Source organism: Microtus ochrogaster, unplaced genomic scaffold (genome assembly GCF_000317375.1).
Source record: "Microtus ochrogaster isolate Prairie Vole_2 unplaced genomic scaffold, MicOch1.0 UNK16, whole genome shotgun sequence".
NCBI classification, from domain to species: domain Eukaryota; kingdom Metazoa; phylum Chordata; class Mammalia; order Rodentia; family Cricetidae; genus Microtus; species Microtus ochrogaster.
In genome coordinates, this window is record NW_004949114.1 from 1,455,656 (window position 1) to 1,472,548 (window position 16,893).

A 16,893-nucleotide genomic window follows, 5' to 3' on the forward strand; every position below is an offset into this window, starting at 1 on the left:
AAATGGGTTAGTCCAGGTGCGAGAGTTAGCCGAGAAAAGGGCTAGATCTAAAGAGCCAAGCAGTGCTTAAAAGAATGCAGTGTCTGTGTAATTATTTCGGGTAAAGCTAGCCTTGTGGGCAGCGGGGTGCTGGGGACGCAGCCCCGCTGCTCCTATTACAACAGGGACCAGCCCTGGAACTCATTGCCTACACCTATTTCAGGACTAACATTCCACCACAGCAGGACTCTGAACCGCCTTTCCTGGAGACTCTCAAGTGAAGCTGCTTCTCTGTTGTCTTGTGGCAGGTCCGGCAGGCCGTGACCTCGGTGGTGGGGGGCTGGCTGCTGAATCTTCGTGACCGCTACTCTTTCTTCCACAAACTCAGCCCTCTGCTGCTCAGCAGCTTCAGCGACGAAATGCCTGAGGTCCGGTAAGTACCTCACCCAGCAGCTGGGCAGTGTGGGTCAAGTGGTGCCCCCTACCCCTCTGGAGCCACTCTGATTTGCAGCAAGAGCTTCTGTTCCGTTGCTTTACCACAGGGGTGGTGGTTTCTCTGCTCTAGAAGCTGGAGCCACAAGAAATTGCTCTCTCTCCTTGTTCTGTGTGCTGTGTGGTTCTGTGTCATATGAGCTATCTCTGATTGCTAAGACCTCTTTCTTATTTAGGTTGGGTCTGTGGGTGGACGTTAGGCCCTTGGCTGGTATTGTCACCATGTAGAGCTGGTCAGGCCACTCCTGCCAAGTGATGCCTGTTACCTGACCCTGCTCCCCAGCCCAGAAGGTGTTTCCCTGATGTGTCTGTGATCAAGACCTTCGTGGAAAGGGGTCTTCTGGCACCCAGACCTGACTGCCGCTCCTGTTTTGCTGTGTTGCAGGCAGACAGCCACCAGCCTCTGGGAGAAGGTCGGGCTGAAATGGCAGGAGGAGAATGAGGCAGACCTAAAGGACAAGCTGGATTTTGCTTCGCCTCCTCCTCCCCACTACCCTGAACATGGTGAGTGCCCCTGCTAGGGGGACAAGGCAGCTGGAAGGCCCATGAAGGACATTTGTTTTTGGTCCTGAAGAAGGCACTGGTATCTGAGGCGCTGCTGGGCCCAGTAGTTGTGAGCCAGTTTGGAGATCACAGAGGATGCCTCTTTCCCTGGTGGCATGCAGGCCCCTCCTGTCAGCCTCTGCCCGCTGTCTCTTAGGAGCTGATCTTTTCCCACCTTTGGGCCAGCTTCATCTTAAAGAAGGAGAGCACTTCCCAGAAGCATCCAGATGTGCTGCCAGGTGTCCCCCACTCCCTTTTGAGCATGTGCAGGGATGTCTAGCTGGACCAGGTCTCTGCAGCACTGCTGAGAGTTTCCAGAGTAACACCATGGGCGCCTTCATCCTTTCACCCAGAGGCAGCTAAGCCTGCAGTTCCGGGATAAGTGGCCTTTGTCTTTCCGTATACTTTCTGTGCTCAGGGTAGGGTCTTCTGTTAGCGCTTGCTTGTCCTCACATAGTCATCACCCAAGGCCATGTTTGTGACTGTCTAGCAAATTCCCCGGTAAAAAAGGTCTTTGCCCACAGCCCAGCCCCTGGCCCCATGGGCTTTAAGACCTCCTGCCTTCTCAGGAAAGCTTATTTCTTAAAACCAAGCAGCAACATACCCTAACAAGGGCAGAGGTGTGACAAGTGGAAGACACTGTCCCCCAGGAATCAGGTGCTCCTTCCTAGTCCCAGTGGCGGTGTCTGGTGGGCCATGGACACAGCAGTGATTCTGAGGCTGCTCCTGAACTCAGATTTGCTTGGATGCTAAATCCAGGCCTCTCGTTGGTCACCTTCCCTTCCTGCCCCAGACAGCTTCTCTGCCTCTGAGCTTCTGCCCTGTCTAGGGGCAGAGGACAGCACTCTAGTTCTGGGAAAGGTGCAAGCGGTAATATAAGCTGGATTGTTCCAATTTGATAAGCCAGGTTGAGAGCACAGTTTTCCAGATGTGGAACTGATACGTGAAGGTCATTAGTGTGTTTGATTGTTTCTTTATCGTGTGTGTGTGTGTGTGTGTGTGTGTGTGTGTGTGTGTGTGCGCGTGCGCGTGTGTGTGTGTGCGCGCGTGCATGCGAGACGTGTGACTCAGGGCCTCAGATATGCGACAGCAAATGTTCTACTACTGAGTTACATCCCCAACCCTTTGTGGTATGAAGTGGGGGGGGCAAGGTCTCAATATGTGTAACCCATGCTGGCCTTGAACTTATGCAGTCCTCCTGCCTCAGCCTCTTAAATGCTGGGATTGCAGGTGTGCATTCCCATGCCCAGCTTGCATTTATGTTAACTGTTCCTTTGTGGCAGAGGTGCAGCAGGATTCTAAAGGGCTGAAGGGTTTTTTCCCTCCTGTTCTTTCTGCCTCAAGTTACCTGTGTCCTTTTGCACAGCTAAGCAGGAAGCTCCCTCCAGCTCTGGGGTTGCAGCCAGGCTCTGAACATGCACTGATGCCATTCTCTGCAGCGTGAGGCTAGTGTGTCCCTGATTGTCCCCTTGCACTCTGGGGTCATCCCATACAATTCGCTGGCAGTCTGGCAGTGTCAGCAGGACACAGGCTGGCCTTGAAGTGCAAGGAAGTTCCCTAAGGAAAGTGTGGGAGGCTGTACTGTCCTAGAAAGATACCACACTTGACTAGCGGGGAGCTTGTCTGTAGGGACTTGGAAGGCATACTTGCATATACTCTGTTTGCACTGACTGACCAGCTTTCTATGTTCAACTTCTGGAAGGAGATCTGCCCTCTAGGACATGTTTTGGAAATAAGTTAGGAACAAGGGCTTGTCTCTGACAGTAGCTACAGGCATCTCAATGGTTCTGGTTCTGAGCTGTGAGAGCAGCTCCTGCTCAGAGCTCATTTTTCATCTGAAGTCTGAAGCAGACTGGATTTAGAATTGTCATAGTATCAAGCAGCATGGCGCTAGGTTTCATGAGCTTTGTCATTTCCCTCTGAAGTTACTTCAGTGTAGGACTAGAATTGAAAACTCGAATCTTGGTGATTTTGCTGCATTTCAGCCATCAGGTCTTGTCCCTTGCTCAGACCTTTACCCTAGCCCTCCTTGCTAATGCCCCTCCCGGCCCTGTGCCTGGCCTCTGCTTACCATCCGGGAACCTGTGTTGTCCTTGTCCAAAGAGCTGTGTACAAATACCCTTTACATCCCTAAAACTGCCTTTTAGAGCTGTGGGTTTGCGAACTTTGTTAGAAATCATGTCTGAAACTGAGAGAGAACGAGTCCATCACTGGCTTATCTTTTGTGCCTTCCTAACTGGCCGCTCTGTTTTTGTGGGTGTCAAGTCATGTTCTCTGTGGCCAGACCTGTCCACTTGGCACAGTGTACCTTCTTGTTGAGTCTCATCCCTGTAGGTTGCTCCTGTCACCCTCCTGCCACTGAGTTGCCTCCTCCCAGTGCCTGACCCCTCAGTGCTTCTTAGGTAAGCATGTGCTTCAGTTGTTTCCATTCCAAGAGGCAACTGAGACAGTGTTCAGAGACAGCAGCTCGGATGAGTGGCTATGATGTTATATCCTTTCTTGCTGCCAGTGTAGGGAGACCTCAGCTTGCCACAGCTGATGTACACAGCACTTACAGTTGACAGTTACCACACAGACTGAGGTCAGCACCTGAATCAAATTTAATCAAGTTCAAAGGACAGAAAGGTAGTAAATGTCACCACCTATACCACAGGGTTTATGTTCAACTTACAGACTAATGTTAGTTTCCTTTTACAACACCAAAGTAAGTCTCCACTTTTAATTGCAATTGTTAAACGTATTTTTCAAGAATGTTTTTAAGGTTTATTTTCTATATTATGTGTATGAGTGCTTTGCCTCCATGTATGTATCTGCACCGTGGGCATACTTGGTACCTGTGGAGGCCACAGTTGTGACCTCCTAACGTGGGTGCTAAGAACCAAAATCAAGTCCTCTGCAAGAGCAGTGAATGCTCTTAACTGCTGAGCCATCTCTCCAGCCTCTTGTTTTTATTTTTAATTATGTGTTTGTGTTGGGAATGTGGATTTGTGAGCATAAATATACTGCCCTTGGAATCCAGAAGAGGGTGTCTTATCATCTGGAGCTGGAGTTACAGGTGGTTGTGAATACTCCAGCATGGGCGCTGGGAACCACTGAACCATCTCCCTGGCACCTAAATCTCCACTTTTACCAATTTTTTTTTTAGCGTTATTGGTTTCTGTGGGTGCGTACAGTGTAGGGGTAGACACCAGTGCTACAATGCACAGGTGGACCTCAAAAACCAACTTTGTGGAGTTTGTTCTTCTTCCACCTTTACGAGGACCCTGGGAATTGAATTCAGGTCTTAAAAGTTTGTGTGGCAAAGACCTTTACCCACCGAACCACTTTGTAGGCCTCAATCACCAGTTTTAAAATGGAGTGCTATGCAGGGTTGTTGTGATAGGAGCAGTGGGCTGTGTCCCAGGCACCCGGGCGCCCGCACAGCTAGCTTTACCCGAAATAATTACACGGAAACTGTATTCTTTTAAACACTGCCTGGCCCATTAGTTCCAGTTTCTTACTGGCTAGCTCTTACATATCGATCTAACCCATTTCTAATAATCTGTGAAGCTGTCTGGAGTGGGAGAATCATGGTGACTCTCTGATTCAGCTTCTTTCTCCCAGCATTCTGTTCTGTTTTCTCCGCCTACCTAAGGGTTGGCCTATCAAATGGGTCTAGGCAGTTTCTTTATTAATAAGAAATCACTCCCACATCACAGGGTAGCCAGGAAGGTGGCAATTACATTGTCTTCAGGTCAGTTTTTACTGAAGAAAGTGTCCTCAGGGTCCTGCAAGCCACCAGTGGCAGGGCTCCACAGTGACAGCAGGTTCCGGGTTTTGTTATTGGTGGCAGTTTTTCTTTGAAACATCCTTCTGCTGTAATTGTTTGCCCATCGTGCCCAAGTGGTGAGGGCAGCATGTCTTCAGAACAGTGGCTCGATGCCAGGAAGACACAGGGCCTTTTTTTCTTTCCTTCTTTTCTTCTCTGGTCTGGAAGTGAGTAGAGTTGGTTCCCTTTGAATGTGTAGCATTGTGTCCATCCATCTGGTTCTTCCCTACCTACATCCACCAGGGTGTTTGGGATAGAAACGTGAATGGGAGCAGATGAAGGGAAGCTGGCTGGCACCATGGGAGCTTTTCCCTCTTCTCAAGGGCAGGTCATGCTGCCTTAGCAGCACACAGACAGGCCTTGTAGACAAGAATGAGATGTTAGAAGAGGGAAATCACTTTCACAGAAGGCAGGTTTCCCAATCCCAGAACCCCAGCATCTCTGACCTCTCCGAAAACTGAACATTGACCTCTGCACTAGCTTCAACCTTCCACCCTATTTCCCTCTCCAACGCCTCCAGGTGGAATGTCCTTTGTCTCACTAGACCTAACATGACCTCATCCTTTCCACTGGTTTTGGCAGCTATATGGATGGCTGCTTGTTCCCATGGTGTCTGGCTTTGTAGATGTCCATAATTTTCCTAATGAAGAGTCCATTGTCTCTTAAAGTCTCTAAGGGCCCTTGTCACCCTACACAAGAGCAAGCATGACCACTTAAGTTGTCTTTTTCTGCCTTTTTATCCACCGTCATGCTGTAGTTATCCCTAAAGATTTATAGACAGTCCCAAGCTCTCTGGGCCTCCAGGGCAACACTTTCAACTCTCGACTTGTAAGTGATTACTCAGACCCTTCCTCCCTGCTTACCTGTGCTAACATGCTTCTAAAGAGAGATGCAGGACCACTGACCTCCAGCCTGCCCATAAATCAAGTGGCAAATAATCGAGTCTGGGAAGGAATTTAGATGCTGAGAAACAAACATGGCAGGTGTAATACTGCCCTACGGGGAGACAGCCAGTGCCAGGATGCTTGTAAAGTCACGGTTTCTCTGGATGTCAGCATGGCGCTTACCACCTACCTGGCCAAGGTAGACACTAAACAGGAATGAAGCTGTGTCCCCAGCAAAGCTGGAGAGTATCCTAGCAACATTCTCCATGAGAGCTCCAGAGGGAAGCAACCCACATGTGCCAATGTGGGAGACTAGGTATACCAGATGAGGTTGAAAGATAGGAGGTCCCTCAGCCAAAAAGGGGAAGGACACAGACATGGGCCACAGTATGAATGAATCCTGCTAAGTGAAAGGAGCCTATTTACAAAGCAGCTTCCCCATCCCCGTGCCCTGCCCAAAATAAATAATAAAACCCCCTTAGGACACAGTAAACAGTGTCCTGGGTAATACTATTAGCCCAGGTCAGAGTTGAGGCCTGCCATTTGGGGATGTTGTAGGGAAACTTCTGTATTCAAACATCTACAAGGTTGTGTAGAAATTGTTAATCAAGTTACTTGGAGGTAGGGCATGAGAATTAGCTTTGTTTTGTTTTTCACACTGAATTTTTTACGTTTTATTTATTTGGGCTGTCAGGATGACTCAGTAGGTAGAGTTGCCCCACTGCCAAGCCTGGCAGCTTGAGTGTCTTCCTGGGGCCCACGTACTGGGGAGAACTGATTCCCACAAGTTCTCTGATCTTCACACGTATGCTACAGCGTGCACTCACAAAATAAACAATGTAAAAGAATTTATTTCTCTATTATGAGAAATAAATATATGAGAAAGTACACAAAAGGCTGACGCAGGTGTGAAGGTCAAGGGACAGCTTGTGGAGTGGGTTCTGGCCTCCCCCTTTGTTTCTGCAGTAGGAGCTGCAGTTTCTGTTGGTGAGTTCGTTACTCCAGTTAGTCTGCCCAAGCACTTCTGAAGGAGACTCCTGTCTCTGTCCTTCATCTCTCCAGAGGAGTACTTAGATTACAGAAGCTTGCCACCACATACGGCCTTGTTTGGTTTTAAACATGGGTTATAGGGATGGAATTCGGGTCATCTGACTTTTGCAAGTGAGTACTTTGACCCAGTGAACCATCTTTCTGAGCCTTGGTCTTTGTTTATTTGTTTAGAATACTGGGGTTTGAACCTAAGACCTTGTACCCCCTCCCTCTTTTTACTTGTAATTTTGGTTTAGGTTTTGAGGTATAACCCAGGCTGGCCTCAAACTCAGCTTGTAGCTGAGAGTAGCTTTTGACTTTTGATCCCCCTGCCCCTACCTCCTGAATGCTGGGATTAAAGCATGTACCCACACACCCTAATTATGTGATATTAGAAGTGGAACCAGGGCATCATGCCTGCTAGGCAAGCACATTACCTACTGAGCCATATTTAGACAGGGTCTGAGTTCCCTGGGCGACCTTGACTTTGTGGTCCTTCTGCTTTGGCCTCTGAAGCAGCTGCATGACAGGCCTAGGAAAGCACTGGCCAAAACCAGGCCTTTTTAAGGAATAGTACTGAGTGTGTATCCTGCTTGTGGGAAAGTGGGGTAGTTAGTAGTTAGTCCTGGCTCTGTGTGATGGCTCAGCTTGTGTTTGAGGACATTAACACACAAGCCTTTTTGACTCAGTGTTTCTGTTTTTTTTTTTTTTTTTTTTTTTTTTTTTGGTTTTTTGAGACAGGGTTTCTCTGTGGTTTTGGAGCCTGTCCTGGAACTAGCTCTTGTAGACCAGGCTGGTCTCGAACTCACAGAGATCCGCCTGCCTCTGCCTCCCAAGTGCTGGGATTAAAGGCGTGCACCACCACCGCCCGGCTAGTGTTTTTCTGTTTCTTAGCTTCTATCTAAATTCGTCAGTCAGCTTTGTGATGTTTATGTTTGCAGATATTACAGTGATAATAAAAAAAGTAAAGTTGCCGTGGAGTTTGTTATCCCAGTATTTGAAAAGCTGAAGCAGGAGGATTACTGTGAGTTTGAAGCTAGTCAGGACTGCGTCGTTAAATCCTGGGCTAATGATTCCTAATACTGGATCCCCATGGTGCTGAAATCATTCTGTGGGTTAGGTTCCAGTATGCTGGGTCAGTACAGACCAATGGAGTGCTTCATACAGTGGAAGCATCCACATCCATGTTGTTCTGTGTAGCATCCTCTGGCCAGATGCTTATCAGGTGTTGAGATGCCATTGGCACAGTGGGGGAACTAAGGTGTGTATTATGTGTAGACTACATGCTGGCAACTGCACATGACAAAAGCACAGAGCCAGTGCTGGCTGAACTGTCCTGGGAAGACTAGGAACTTCATCATCTGTGATATGAAAGCAGGCTAGCCAGACTGTGGAGTGCATTCAGAAGAAACTTAGTGAGACCCTGTCTCAAAAGAGGGCTCAGAGAATGAAGCTCAGAGGCACAGGGTTCATCTAGAATCCGTCAGTAAGGGACTGACAGGATTTGACTCAGTAGTAGAACTTGACTAGAAATCACCCTACTGGTGGGGAGCTTGGTGTGTGGCTCAGTGCCTGTCTGTCTCCCTATTGGGCTGGGGGTGTAGTTCAGTTATAGAATGCTTGCTTAACAAATGGGAGGAGCTTGGTTCAGTCACCTGCAATACACACATGGACACACACAGTGTTACGAGAGTGAAAAAAACCCAAGAAAATAATTATACCTTGTTCTAGAACATACTGAGAACTCAATAAGAAAAACAATTCAAAACTTGTTAAACAGACAGTCTTTGGAAAGAGGGCACCAAAGGTGGTATCACCATAAAGATGCTCAGTGTCATTGGCATTGGAGAAACAGAAATCGGACTTCAGGGAGACACCACTGTATTCTTCCAGGCTCAACTAACTTGAAGGCAGGCCATGCCATGGCAGGGAAGTTGAATGGTGCAGGCACCGTAGAAGATAGGCTGGTGCCTTTTTGTTTTCTAAGTCAAACAAGTACCTATGGTATGATGTAACCCACTAGATATTGATACCAAGAAAGGTAAATGTTTGACCCTGCTAGTAACTGTGTACTAGGAGTTCAGTCCAACACCGTTTAAAACAGCCCCAAGTCAGAGCTCAGCTCTCAGGAGATGAATGGGGAAACTGGTGTGTTCACTGCACAGACTACTCCAGCAGAGTCTGTGCTATGCAAGTCCACTGAGCAAAGATGTTAGAGAATTTGCTCTAGTCCATAGCCAGGGCCATTGGGTGGAGGGGTGGCGAGGGGACAGGAGTTAAGTTTACTTCAGGCTTTGTGGTGAAGGTTTGCAGATATGTCCCAGTGTGGTTTCTTGTGTGTCACACCACAGCATAGCCATGAGAAGTACTTTATGACCCTCACTTTTTCCGTTTTTTGTTTGGTTGGTTAGTTTTTTGCGGGGGTGTTGGTGGGTTTTTGTTATTTGTTTTTGAGATAGAGTCTCATTCTGCAGCCTGAGATAACCTGGAACTGTGTAACCCAGGCTTGTCTTCAACTTGCAGCAATCTTATGGTCTTAGCCTCCTGAGCTCCAGGATCATAGTTGCAAGCCGCCAAACCTAGCCCTCCTTTCTGTCTTGAGGGACATTCTGAACTTGACTGAAGCTATCTTTGGTCTTCTCTCCTCTAGAGAGCCGTCCTGGCCTGGGCTGCCGAGAGCTGGTTTTCAGGAACCTCTCCAAGGTGCTTCCTGCTGTCTGTCACGATATCACCGACTGGGTGGTGGGGACACGGGTGAAGGCCGCACAGCTGCTGCCAGTGCTGCTGCTGCACGCAGAGGACCACATCACGCAGCACCTGGAGATCATCCTCAGAACCCTGCAGCTGGCATGTAACGACGAGGAGAAGGCTGTGGTCAGCAGTGTGAGTGTCCCATCATCTCGCAAGTGGCAAAGCTCAGCCCTGTACACACCAGTTCTGTACTCACCAACTAGGTGAGGGCATGAACACCTCCCGCCTGCCCTTCCATCTCCCCCATATTCAACCACTAGCCTGGTCCTGGCAGGGCCATCGAAGCAAAACTGTTCCACCTTGAGTACACAGGACATGTGCAGTATGTGCGCTTTTGTCCAGGCTCTACAGTGCTCTGCTTCCAGTGCAGGCTGTCAGCAGTCAGTGTGCCTAAGAGACTAGTTTCCTCAGCCAGGCACATATGCTGTTTCCACACAAAACCTCGGCAAGGGGTTGCAGTGTATTCATGTATGTTGCATATGTATGACCAGTGTGTGTGAGTATGTGTGCAATTTTATGCATGCTAATGGAAGTCCAAATTTGACATTGGGTATCAATTGTTGTCCAGTTGATTGCAAAGCCTCACTGAAACTGAACCTCACAAATCAGCTAGACTTACCTAGCCAGCTTCCCCAGGGATCCCCTTTGTCTCCTGGGTACTGAAATGGCAGAAGGCTGCCACCCCTTCCGTCCTTTTACATGGGTGCTGGGGATCTGAACTCTGATCCTCAAGCTTATGCAGCAAGCATATTCATTGTTCACTGAGCCACCTCCCCAGGCCTTACCACAAAATTTTTTTATTTTTTTATTTTTATTTTTTGGTTTTTTCGAGACAGGGTTTCTCTGTGGTTTTGGAGCCTATCCTGGAACTAGCTCTTGTAGACCAGGCTGGTCTCGAACTCACAGAGATCCGCCTGCCTTTGCCTCCCAAGTGCTGGGATTAAAGGCGTGTGCCATCACCGCCCGGCTTTACCACAAAATATTTGATCCTATATTTTATTGACAGAAAAGGTAATTTTATATCTCTCAGTCTGGATTTGTGAAGGAGAGGGATGGAATGATGAGAAGTGCCATGTGAAGGTTGCTGTGTCCGTGTGCTCTGTACCTGCCCCTGTGTGCCGCCTCTGTGTGCTGCCCCCGTGTGCCGCCCGTATGCCGCCTCTGTGTGCTGCCCCTGTCTGCTGCCCCTGTCTGCTCCATGATGGAGGTGCAGAGCTGACCAGGACCACAAACTTTCCAGCTCCCCGTCCAGCCACACCAGCCCCCTTCCTAGGCAGCCCCCACTGCTGCCCAGCCCTGTATTGTCATCTGTGAGTATTTTATTAATGGAAACAGCAGTGTAGGGACTGGAGTTGATGTTGCAATGCCTTACATTCAGCTTTATGGTTTTGCATCTCAGCCATGTCCTTGTCAAGTTACCAAGGGTGCTGACTGTGTGTGTGAATGAGAGGCTTAGGCTGCTGGTGTCAAATGAGGCAGAAGGACCAGACACCCTGCTTCAGAGCCCTGGCTCCCTCTTGCCTCGATCCCACACACACTTAGAGAAAGAAGGGTGTGTGCTTCCCCATAGGTCCTGTACACCATGCCTTCTGGCAGGTGGAAAGCCCTGTTGGGCAAGCCCAGGCACCAGTGGGAGCCCTGACTGTAGCCATGTTTCCAGAGCTCTGCGCCTCCCTGTCTTCCTTACAGTGTATAAGAGCTGCAGAGCTCATTGGCACATTCGTCAACCCGGAAGTGTTTCTGAAACTGATCTTAGCCATGCTGAAGAAGTCACCCTCCGCCTCTGGCCTCTTGATCCTCGCATCCGTCATCCAGGGCTGCCCCCAGAACATCCTGCAGCCACACCTCAAGGTCATAGCCACAGAGCTGGCCAAGGAGCACATCTGCCAGGGCTCTGAGAATGTAAGTGGGTGCCTGGAAGGGTGGGCACTAGGGCATCCTGGTGCTGGAGAAGGAAGGTAGCCCTGCTGGCCACTCAGGGTAACTGCTGATGGTAGCCAGCCCAAGGGCGGCAGCACGCCCAGGTGCCAGCATCAGCACCCCCTGTTAAGTCTTGTGGCCATCCTACCACAGGCAGCCATTTAAATTGCTAACTGTGCAGTGGTAGCACATGCCTTTAATCCCAGCACTTGGGAGGCAGAAGCAGATGGATTTTTGTGATTTCAAGGCCAGCCTGGCCTACAGAGCAAATTCCAGGACCTGCCCCAAGTTACAGGAAAATCTTGTCTCAAAAAACAAAACAACAAAATTCCTTTCGTTAGTGCCAGTGGCTTGTACAGCTCAGGACACGTTCATCTCCCAGGAGAGTCCATCTAGCATTGCTGCTGTGGGTGCTCATAGGTCAGTGACAAGGGTTGAGGGAGTCCTAGGCCCCTACCCTGGAAACGAGGGAGTACACACACTATCAAGATTAGTATGAACAGCATATCCTCGGTGACCAAGAGCTCATTCTGTCAGTGTCACTTAGACCTTGAATCCTATGTTTGCAGTAACCACGTGCGACTGAACAGACAGATCCGCTTTAGACTGAGCCAGGGCAGCCTAGCTCTCAGCTTTACTACTGGAACATGTTCTGGTTGTTTCTACTGAGGGCAAAATGAAGGTTGCCATGTTGGACTGTGTTAGGCATACCCTGTTCTCAGGTACCCTGATCCTCTTGTTGGGAGACTATGTTCTGCTCACTAGCCAATCAACCTGTTTGGGCCTTGGTGTACCTAGAGATGGCTCAGCTCTGGCAAAGCTGGGCTGGAGGGAGGGACACTGGCTGATGGAAGTCAGCCCCGGTGCTCTGTTCAGTCATTTCTGTCACCTGAGTGAGAGACCAATGGGCGTAGTGCCATTCACCTACTGCTGTCTTTGATACTTCTCTCTTTTTTTTAAAGATTTATTTATTTATTATGTATAGAGTATTCTGCCTGTATGTGTCCTTGCAGGGCAGAAGATGGCATCAGATCTTATTACAAGTGGTTATGAGCCACTATGTGGTTGCTGGGAATTGAACTCAGGACCTCTGAAGAATAGTCAGTGTTCTTAACCCCTCTCCAGCCCCTTAGTTACTTTCCTAATGCTATAATAAAACACCATGACCAAGGGAATTTACAATCTATTTGGAGGATTATGGTTTCAGAGGATTAAAGTCCATAGACATCATGACAAGGAACATAGCAACAGAAAGGCATGGCATTGAAACAGCTGAGAGCTTATATCTTGAGACACAGCCACCAGTCAGAGAGAGCTACCTGGGAATGGTGTGAACTTTTGAAATCTCAAAGCCCACCCTCAGTGATACACCTCCTCCAACAAAGCCACACCTCCTAATCCTTCCCAAATAGGTCCACCAGACACTTGATTTCTGTGTCACCTCCAGATAACTTAGATCTGGCCTGTCAGGCTCCTCTGTGCTGGCTCTTAACTTTGGTTAGCGTTACCATTCAGCCTTCTAGAAAGGGGAACTGATTTCTTTCCTAAGATACGTATTGTTTTGTTTTGTTTTTTAGGTGACTGTGTATTTGTGCGCATGAGTGCAGGTGCCAGTTGAGTCCAGAGAGGGTTATGGATCTTCTAGCTGGAGTTAGAGGTCCCTGTGACCTCTTGAGAGGAATGCTGGGAACTGAACTTGAGTCTTCTGCAAGAGCAGTACAGACTCTTAACATTGACCATTGCTCTACGCCCTGAGAGGAAACTTGACAGTGCTTCAGGGCACAGAAGGACCCAAGAGGCTCTTCTTCCTCAGTGTACTAGCAGTGTAGGGACTCTTGTCACCAGAGAAACCCACAATGAACACATCGTTTCCTTCTGCCAGACTTGAATTATTAGCAAAGGTGTTCAGGCGAGGTCAAGGCCATTAAACTTCTGAGTTGACAGGTTGACAGGTTCTGTACTGCCTCCCTCCCACTTCCTGTTGGGTTGTTTGGGGGCTGTTGGATTTCTTATGGTCATGAGAGCATGATTTAAAAAAAAAAAATCTTTAAGAATGAACTGGTGGGGGTGGGGCGGGGGTGCTGGAGAGATGGCTCAGCTGTTAAGAGCAGCAGCTGCTCTTCCAGACGTCCTGAGTAGGCAATGCTCTTAACCACTGAGCCATCTCTCCAGCCCACCTATGGGAGTTCTTCACAGGGCTCCACTGGTCACCCAGCCATGAATCTTGAGCAAATGCACCTGAAACCAGGAAAGCCAAGTATGGGCAGCTTAGCCTTCGGCACCTATAGCAGTCAGAAAGCTTGTGACTCAAGGTAGACATCAACTAAACCCTAGCCTTGACTCCATTCTAGGTAAAGTGGATCTGGCGGGCAATCATTTCGGCATGGGAATATCATTATAATATATGTTCCGGCATAAAGTTGTTAAATGTGAGGTTTAGAGGTTTGGAGTTTTTTTGTTTTGTTTTTTGTTGTTGGTTTTTTTTTTCAGCTCAGAATTCTACAAGATTTTCTTTTATTATTATTATTATTACAATTTTTCACCTCCTCCCATTTCCCTTCCCTGTTGTTTTTGAGACAATATCTTCTGTAGCCCAGGTTGAAATAACTGCTGTTTGGCTGAGTTTGGCCTTGAATTCCTGATCATCATCATCATCATCACCCTCCTCCCCAGCCTCTTTGATAGTGGGCTAACAGGCCTGTGAATGAAAAAATAAATAAAAGGAAGCTGTGACTGCACCTAAGGGGTTGAGGATTTTAGTATAGATATGAGGGAGAGAGGGGCAGAGACTTCTGGGAGAGTCCAGAATGAACGCAACCAACTGACTGAACCAGATGATGTGGGTGGGGGAGGCAGGCGGCCAAGAGGCCAGTGTAGTCAAAATGGCCGGGTTATATAGGACTCAGAGAGCTGGGGGACCGGAAGCCCAGCTCAGTCTCTGGACTGGAGCACTTAGGGTAGGAGACAGGGTATGCCACCCAGAGTGTCTCAGAATGCTTGCAGGAGCTGCACTCTCACCTAGGAAGCTGCAGTCCCGCAGGCTTCTTTCTGTATTCATGTCCTTTAGCATTCTTCTACCATGTCTGTTCACAGGTTCCATGGAGCACAGAATAAATAGGGTCGGCTTTTTTAAGTTTAACGATACCAGTAAACATGTCACAAAATATATTCTTGGGGGTGTTCGAGAAAAGGTTTCTTTATGTAGCCCTGGCTTTCCTGGAATTTGCTCTGTAGACCAGGCTGACCTCGAACTCAGAGATCCACCTTGCCTCTTCTCAAATGCTGGGACTAAAGGTGAGTGCTACCACTGCCTGGCTCTCACGAAATGTATTCTCAATCCTTCTGTTGCTTCCCTTCTGGCCCGGATGTGCTCTGTTCGGGGCCTAGCAGCCCTCAAATGGGGCGCAATAGCTTTTCTGACTGTTGTCACATGTATGGGCCCCGCACTAGTTTCAGAGAAGGGGTACTGACTTTCTCTGGTCTCTTCCAGAATCGCTACCTGGAGCATCTATTGCTGTGTGTGCAGGCTCTACTCTCTGTATGTCAGGAAGACTGTCGCACTGTCAGCCTGCAACTCATGGAGGTGCTGGTGACAATACTGGCAGTCTCAGGTGCCCCGGGCCTTTTGAAGAAGGTAAGGCAAGCAGCACCCACAGCTACAGTCTCTTTCTACAGGAAATGTCCTGTCTTCTGTCAGTCTCCAGCGTGGTTGAATTCCAGGCCTGGGGCAGGCTTAACTAGCAAAGGTGAAAGAATTCAGAGCATTTTGGAGGAGTCACTCATAAAGTGGCCCCAGGGAGTGTTCCCTCCACCTACAGACTCATCTTCTGTCTTAAGAGTGAAGGCTGTTGAATACTGGGACCCTGAACCCCTACCCCTCCCCCTCAATTTCTTGAGGCTTCAAAGCATTCTTGTGCAGCCAAAAGCTGTAGGGAAGACTGGTGGCTGTCCTGTGTTAATGGCAACCCAGCCCATCATTTGGAGTTGTTTCTGTCCCCTTGGCTTGTATTTTAAGATTTAAAATGTTCTTTTTAAGTTTTGCTTGTTTGTTTTTGAGACAGACTAGCTTGGTCCAGGCTAGCCTTGAACTTTTGAAGGCAGACAAGCTTCGTGTTGGAAAATAAGGTGGAAGTGAATTAGACACTCTGTTAGCTTCTAGTCTCCACATGCACATGTATGTACACCCCATGGACACACACTCCCCCACAGACACACACACCCACACAAACACACACACACACCCATGGACAAACCCACTCCCATGAACAGATGGACACCCACAGCTTGTACACCTCCCACGGACATATACACCCACACCCATGGACACACGCACACACACATCTTTAACATCCCTGTGGGTCTCTAGAGCCGATGGAACCAGATGGGACTGTCAATCACCTTCATGGGCCTGCAGGAGGCTTAGGTATCCTGTGGTGCCCTGCCTGGAGGAGCCTTTCCCCCTCTTTTGGACTTTCTCAATTCAAATTTTTCTCTTTCAAGACACCCTTTGTAGAGGGTATGTGTCATATGTCATCAAAGACAGCTTGTCACTGATAGAGCTGTAAATTCTAGTACAGTTGTGCCTGCAGGCCACAGGAAGGAAGCCAAACTCTTCAGGTCAGGAGCAGAGATGTGGCCCACTGCCCAGGCCCCTGATGCAAGGGAATGTCAGGAGTTGCCTACTGTATTAAATCCCAGAAGGTGGCTGTGACTCTCTCCTTTGGCTGCCCATTAACCTTTGTGGTTGGCTTCAGAGCACCAGTGGGTTGTTTTTACCTTGAGATCTAGTCTGGGTAGGAGAACTAAAGGAGGAGGGTGAGGGCAGCCTTCACTGATCTTGGTTTTACGATTTTGGAGATGTAGGTGGTAGTTTTGTTGTGTGTGTTTGAGAGTGGAAGGTTCTTCACAGTTCTAGGATGGAGCCCAGGGTCTTGCCTATATTAGGTATGCACTGTGCACTGACATGAATTCCTAGCCCCAATTCCCTTTAGTTTGTTGTTGTTGTTGTTTTGGGTTTTCGGGGTGGGGTTTATTATTTTAATTATATATGTGTGTGTGTTTGCATATGGGTATGAGCCAAAAAAGACATTGAATCCCCACAACTAAAGTAACAGATGGTTGTGAGCTACCACACATGGGTGCTGGGACCTGAACTCAGTACCTCTACAAGAGCTGTACATGCTCTTAGCTGTTGAGCCACCTCTCCAGCAATGGGTTTTTGTTTTTTAAACAAGGTCTTGCTATGTAACCCAAGCTGACTTTGAACTCTTGATTCTCCTCCCTCAGCCATCTATGTGCTGAGTCATGGACAGGACTGTAAATTGTAGCAGTTTCTTTTTTATTACTATTTTGTGTGTGTATCTGCATGCAAGTGTGTAGGTCCACATGTGTGGTGGCCAATGTCATTCCTCTGGCGCCATCCACTTTGAGTTTTTCTTTGTCTTTTTTTTTTTTGGTTTTTCGAGACAGGGTTTCTCTGTGGCTTTG

The 16,893-nt window shown here is 48.4% G+C and overlaps 1 protein-coding gene across 2 annotated transcripts in view; it reads left to right on the top strand.

Moving 5' to 3' along the window:
• Window positions 1-16,893, top strand: part of Dnaaf5 (dynein axonemal assembly factor 5) — a 41,334-nt gene that overhangs the window by 3,730 nt on the left and 20,711 nt on the right. The window contains exons 1-5 of one of the 2 annotated variants that reach the window (XM_026789334.1): window positions 291-412; window positions 857-975; window positions 9,386-9,618; window positions 11,176-11,388; window positions 14,897-15,040. In XM_026789334.1, coding sequence (XP_026645135.1) covers window positions 399-412; window positions 857-975; window positions 9,386-9,618; window positions 11,176-11,388; window positions 14,897-15,040 — 723 coding nt within the window. In that variant the 5' untranslated portion in view covers window positions 291-398. Of the gene's footprint in view, window positions 1-290; window positions 413-856; window positions 976-9,385; window positions 9,619-11,175; window positions 11,389-14,896; window positions 15,041-16,893 lie in introns of those variants that run through there. The other variant, XM_005367093.3, reaches the window with a different exon arrangement.